Below are 6,856 nucleotides of genomic sequence, written 5' to 3'. Positions count from 1 at the left end.
AGGTGACACTGATACTTTATTATGGTGTAGTATTTAAATACATGCCTGAGAAACACATAATATTGGCCCTTTAACATATGTAYGTGGAATATGAAGCATGTTGAATTCATAAAGTGTGCATTAGGGTCAATATGTTCAATATATATATATATTTTTTATTTAAATCATTGCCAAATTTTTTATTTAATTTTGTTTAAACCCTGATATGTGGTTCTATGGGTTGAGTAAAATCCTGGGACTGTAATTTGCTGACTCCTGTTTAAATGTCATCCTTTATTTTAATTCACCCATTCAGCAAAAGCAATCTTCAGAATTTAGTTGCACTTGAAATTTTAGCCCATAGGCCCAAAGCTGACTGCATAGACATTGTTCATGATCAGCCAGAACATTATGGCCACATCTGATTAAAATAGGTCTTCATCTTCCCATGTAACAGCAAAGAATACCTAAAGGAGTTCTTGAGCATTCGGTTCTAGAATGTTAGCAATAGTTTCTGTCTGGCCCTCTGGGTTGGTGGTGGGGTATCTCTGTGGATGTGACTTACTTCCTAAAGGTGTCATCACATTTCATCATATTTCTATCTGGGACAATTGGAGCTCACGTGAATATTCTCTGTCATATTATTTGAGTTGTTTTTTCCTCTAAGCTGTCCTGCTGGTTTTCGGATACAGTGTGTGTTTTGGTTGAAGTCAAATGTCAAAGTATGTTTTATGTGAATGCCTTGATGTGGAGTTTCTTTACAGAACACACTACAGTGTAACAGTGAGCAGTGTTCTTCACTTTCCCATTCAGAGGTCGTAATAATGGCTGAGTTGTGTACTCAATTTGAGGAAACCACATTKTTTAGGCCTTGAGTTCTGTAATTAGTTGTCATCCCCTTGTGATTTTCCTGCCCAAAGTAAAGGATGGTTTTACACAAACTCACTTGATTGTCACTCAATGCAAGCGTTTTTCTGGATTTGCTCATTGCTATATCTTATTATAACTCAAACAGGTCAGATAAATACATGAATGAGTTGTGTAAAGTAYTGACTTTGTGCTCATATTTGATTAAATAGTAATTTAAAAATATGGTCTTGTATTGGTTATTGTGTCATTTTTGAAACATGATGCATACTTGAATAGATACACTGCAGTAACAAAACAGGTTTACACCACAAACTGATGCTGACAAGATGATTTCATCTGATTGTTTAAAGAAGAATTTTAAATCACTGATCTTTTGTTGAAGCCTCGGAAAATCTTCAAAAGTCATTTGGCTAAGGGGATGCTTCTGAAAAAGTCATTTTGCAGAAAATAAAACACACGAAGAAAATGGAAAATATTAATACTTCTCTGCAATGGTCCGATTCAATAATCTATTTTTCTTTCTGACTTGCAGGCACAGTTTTGGTGGAAAACATGCAGATTAATGGCCGTTCTCAAGATCCAGGCAGAACCATCTCCTTGACGCTGCTTGAGAACTACAACTATTGGGTGATCCTGGATCCAGCAAAGCAGAGGCTTTACCTGAACAGCACTGGGCGTGTCCTGGACAGAGATGTGAGTGCAGAAATAGTAAATAATGGGTTTTGATATGTTCAGTGAATAAGATTTTAAACTGTGCCTGTAGCGACAAATACCTGCAACATTTACTTGTGACATAAAATAAAGACAAATTGGTGTATTTCAGGTAACTTTACCATATTAAAAGTGTGATTAGTAAATAAATAAATGTACTTAACTGTAAGGTTGGCAAGATCTGTTCAGAATATGTAAATTTTGGCTCCACAGCATACTCAGAAAACCTGCCGTGCATACAGAACAGCCTAAATGGTACAGTATAGAACATGAGATATCAGGTTCAAAGGAGTTAGCACATTAAAGGCCATTTTAAAGCATGTGGCTAGATTAAATGGTTTAAGTGCAGTGAGGTAGATTTTATGTAAGGCTATTGATGAGAATGCTCAGAAATATTGATAGGACAAATTACTGCAGAGAAGGTACAGAAACAGTTGAGGGTTAGGTGGTCTCACTGGCAGTATGCACTGCTTTTAGCATTTAAGTAGACCACAGCATCATTTTTATATGAAGCCTCTGTAGGAAAAGTGCTTGCTCAGATTAAAGATATTTCAATCAATATTCACATTTTCTCTCAGCATCATGATGCACTCATTATTATTTAAAAGATAATTGATCAGAAAAATTGTGGAACACTGCCTTTGTTGCCTTTTGTCATTGAGAGATGCAGTTGTGCTTTAGAAATGGTTAGATTCAGACGCTTTTACTGTCATTTATCATGACTTAAGCTGTTCCCAGCCAGGAAGTGAGAGCAACAAGCAGCACAACAAGTAGCATTTTCTTTTCTGTCTTTCAGCCTCCAAACTCCATCACCTCCATTGTGGTCCAGGTCCAGTGCACCAATGAGCTGATTGGTACAGTCATTTTGCATGAAGTGCGAATAGTCGTGAGGGACAAGAATGACAACACCCCTACTTTTCAGCAACCTCGTTACTATGTTGCAATAAACGAGGTAAGGATAATCACAAAATTTGGTAATCCTGATTGCACTTTGTTGGTTGGTTGCAAATACAGTATTTACCCTTTTGTTTGTTTTYAGCCCATTCATCTAGTTGTCTGTCTGGGCAGGATCCATTAAAGCAATGTACTGAGATGCGTTTTGTTTTCAAACATGCATTTTTAATATCAGTGATATCATAGAGAGTATTATTTTTTGAATAATTAAAATGTCTACAGAGCTATGGTTTTAATGTAAACCCACCGGTGCCATTTGATTATCTATAAAATGCTCTGGGCCAGACATAAAATTACAGAACAAAAAAATACTCATGCAAAAATAATACCCTTTTGCTAAGATTTTTACAAATGGGTAACAAAAATATACACATATTCTTGTGGTTTTTATTTTATTTTTTTTTTGGATCTGGTCAATGTTGAAGAGATGTTCTGTCAAATAGTAATTAATAATTAGTGCCTTTATCAGCTCTGGCTAAGAACATGTTAGATTAAAGGCTCCTAGTCAAATGAAAGTCTATTTTATCTTGTTTTTCGGGCCTGTTGGATTATTCTTTCTCCACAATGTTAGACTGTTATTAAAGAAAGCTACCTTAGCTAATATTATTCAACATCATACAGCATGTTACTGTTTCTCAAGTCTTTGTTTTCTAAACCAAAACGCCTGTGTAACAACTCAATTATTAAATGAGTCCAGACAATGTATATGCTGTTCTTGAGTTATCTGTATGTATCAATCTGCTTGACAAATGTTGTTTTTTGAGAAAATTATAATAAAAAACAGTGCCATGCAAACAAGATGAAGTTTAAAATTGCATTACTGGATTATTGCATATGCAAATTTGAATTTGTTCAAATAAGTGATGACAATGAAAAAGACAAGTTGTATAAGCCTGGAAAACAATATAAAACTGGTCCTCATTTGGCTAACCATTAGCTTAAGCTGGAGGAAAAATTCTGACACTCACATTTGTATTCTGTTTTGTGACAGAAAATGTATTATTAATTCCACAGATCATCTGTTCAAAAATGACCAGAGTATATCTTAATTTTGCTGTGTTCACAGCAATAGCATTTTCACTCTGTTAATGAATTTTGCAAGTTTTGATAATTTACTTTTTAATAATTGCACTTTATGTGTTTTGGTCTCAGTGGGTAAATACTCACAATGTGATAGGGCTTCCCATTAGTAACAATTTCCTCCATTTTTTTTATTTAACTTTTCTATCATAATGCTTGCAACACTTCCCATGATGTTTAGCATCTCAGCCTCTATCAACTGAACTGTGTGTGAGCACCGAGGGCAGTGATCGTTCAGATTGACCAAATGTGTTTTTGGCGAGATTTATTGCAGTCCAAGCAGCTATTTGAGATGATGTAATGCACATTAAAACTGTGATGGTTGTAAATTTGATAAATTGTACAACCCTACTTTTCTGCGACCAACTGGTACAATGCAGATTGAGATTATTTATCAGTTGCTTATATTAAAACTCATATGTTTTGTAAATATTTAATAATTTCTTGTTGAGTTTTTAGTCTTCATTGTTTACAGATTTTTTTTATTTATTTATTTATTTTTTGGGGTGGGGGCATTGCATGTTCAAACTTCCTGTCAGAGTTGGTTAACGTAGCCGTCTGCAACTTMCCCAGCAGTACAGTGAATCATTCTACAATGCTGTCAACTCTCCTGAACACAGTTCTCTGCCTGCTGCCTGGTCCTGTGGACTTTACTCAGGCCTCAAGGGAACAGCAGTGGTTCTCACACTTGGTTTTTGTTATTCTGTCAGTGCTGCACGAAACCCTTCAGACTGCTGACTCCAACAATTTCCCCTTTTTATGCGTTTTTATATATTAATGGGGCTAGAGTGGCAATAGCGCTGTTTGTATGAAACGGCTCTCTGCTGTAGGTTGATGCTGTGCTCACAGGGGGGCTATTAAAGTTGTTGACTTTTTATGTATACGCTTATTCATTTATTTCTCCACACTTTGGTTTTTCCCCAGCTGACGCCAGTTGGAACAACCATTTTTACCGGCTTCTCGGGAGATAATGGTGCCACAGACATTGATGATGGGCCCAATGGACAGATAGAATACAGCATCCTTTATAATCCCAATGATCCGGTATGGACAAGTTGCACTATAATAAAGAACCTTTACACCATTGTAAATTTCCTCAGCTGTCGTGACTTATTACTGTGCCTTTTCCTGTTTTTTTTTCTTCTTCTTCTTCTTAAGGCATCTAACAGAACAGTAAGAGTTGGAAACACCCTTTCAGGAAACATTTTACTAGCAGAGAGACTAAACTATGAAGACAAAACACGCTACCTGGTTTTGGTTCAAGCCAGCGTAAGTGAACTCATTTTCACATTTACGACTCCTTTTTAAATACATATTGTGGTGGAACTAATACTTTTATGTTTAAGCAAGTAATTCATGACATCCTTTAATGACCTAGGTTTTCATGACATTCTGTTCATCTGCAGATAGAATGATTAAAGTCAAACAAGATTTGCTAACATCAATAATCATTCTTAGACATCACTTGTGTTTATCTTTGTGTTTTCCATTGACCTTGTATGAAATCTTGCTAAGATGACAGAATGGTGTTTGTTAATATATATGAGGCCTCTCAAGAAACAGGGTTCAACAGTAGTGTGGAGAGACTGACAGAGAGAAGCAGAGTCACAGAGACAGGCCAGGTTGTTCTCTGTGTTTCCTGTTGTTGCAATAAAACTCAGCTGATCATCCCACGGAGTATCTTCATTCTTGGACCACGTATTTCTGTTTTTGTTAAATAAATATTGCAATAACAGTTGGCGTTGTCGCAGAGACCACTAGGAGATCGACGGACCAAGGCCACATTGCAGGTGGACTGATATGAGTAAGCAAGGACTGGACTGCTCAGGACCATGACTCCAGCTGGATGAAAAGAACCTTTTTATGGTAAATTGTTTTAACAACAGAGATTTGCTGGTGACATTGTGATGGATGATCTTGAATAAGCAAAGAACACTGAATTTTTATTTTTGGCTGTTGAAGAACCTGAGAAGATTTTTGAAACATCAACTGCTAAGAATGAGTACAGAACAGCTTCAAGATGCCTCCTTACTTTTCCAAAGAGGATTTCTGCCAGCTTCTCCAAAAGGTGACGGTGTTGGAGCTCAAGATTCATCGTCTGGAAGAGATGGTAAATGCTTTGGAGGACTCAACATGTGTTAAAATGGGTGAGAAGGCTGAGAGGAGAGATCAACATGGAGAGGAGATGGAAGCTGCTTCTGAGTGTAAAACTGTATGGAACTCTCTTTGTGCCAGACCAAAAAATCTCTCAGGAAGGATTCAGCTCTTAGATGACATCGAATGGCCAGAATTACAGAGAAATGCCTTTTCTCCTCCAGCAAGGAGAAGAAAGCAACAGGCTGTAATCAAAACAGCTGATAATGGCCAGAGAAAAGAAGCAGTGTTTCTTCAAAACAGATTCACACCACTGGAAGAAACAGGAGAGTCTGATCAAAGTTCCCTATTTGATCTCATTGAGGGATCTGAGACCAGATCCAGCTCAAAGCCAAAGCAWGTCCAAAAAGAGACTTTCAAGAATCAAGAAATGCTGATCATCACAGATAAAATGGTGAATGAGATCAGATGCTTCTGGAACAAGAAAAAGGTAAAAGTTCTGAGTTTTGCTGATAAAGTCTCTGACCTCACAGAGAAAATTCTGCAAACAACAGCTGAGTATCCCACTCTGAAGAAGCTCATCATTCATACAGGAAGTGATGAAGTTATGGATCGACAGTCAGAAATCCTGAAGAAGAATTTTATTCTGCTGCTGAATGCAGTTAAAAATCTCAACATGGATGTGTTCCTCAGTGGGCCCGTTCCTACAGCCAGAGGAGGGGCTGAGAGTTTCAGCAGACTGTTGGCTCTTAATGGTTTTTTGGAAAAGTCCTGTGTTGACCACTCTGTGAGTTTTATGGACAACTTTGATCTCTTCTGGGAAAGAAAACACCTCTTCAAGTCTGATGGAATGACTCGGAATCAAACTGGAGCACAGCTTCTGGCTTCAAACATGAAGTATTTCCTGAACAAAATTCCGGCTGGAAACAAACAGGACAAACCACAACAGCTGACGTCTGAAGGACAGCTGGAGAAAACTGAGATATCAGTGGAACACATCGTGCCAGTTACTGATAAGGAGACTGCTTCAGAATCAGAACCAGAGAGAGAGGAGTTGCTTCAAGCTGCAGAACCGGAAGAACAACTGGATTCATCAGCACCACAAACAGAGGATCTCTTGGACTCTGAGACCCCAACAGGACAGCAAGTGGGATGCCCTCTCCTGGAT

At 37.6% G+C, this 6,856-nt stretch overlaps 1 protein-coding gene across 10 annotated transcripts in view; it reads left to right on the top strand.

Moving 5' to 3' along the window:
- LOC106513529 (protocadherin-15) overlaps window positions 1–6,856 on the top strand; it is a 207,090-nt gene that overhangs the window by 65,257 nt on the left and 134,977 nt on the right. For all 10 annotated transcript variants that reach the window (XM_014002479.1, XM_014002461.1, XM_014002432.1 and 7 more), the window contains 4 exons: window positions 1,382–1,542; window positions 2,357–2,512; window positions 4,519–4,638; window positions 4,753–4,863. In XM_014002479.1, the coding sequence (XP_013857933.1) occupies window positions 1,382–1,542; window positions 2,357–2,512; window positions 4,519–4,638; window positions 4,753–4,863 (548 nt within the window). The remainder of the gene's footprint in view (window positions 1–1,381; window positions 1,543–2,356; window positions 2,513–4,518; window positions 4,639–4,752; window positions 4,864–6,856) is intronic.

The sequence above is a fragment of the Austrofundulus limnaeus genome, unplaced genomic scaffold (genome assembly GCF_001266775.1).
Source record: "Austrofundulus limnaeus strain Quisiro unplaced genomic scaffold, Austrofundulus_limnaeus-1.0 Scaffold0, whole genome shotgun sequence".
Taxonomy (NCBI): domain Eukaryota; kingdom Metazoa; phylum Chordata; class Actinopteri; order Cyprinodontiformes; family Rivulidae; genus Austrofundulus; species Austrofundulus limnaeus.
This window is presented reverse-complemented; position numbering and strand designations above follow the sequence as displayed.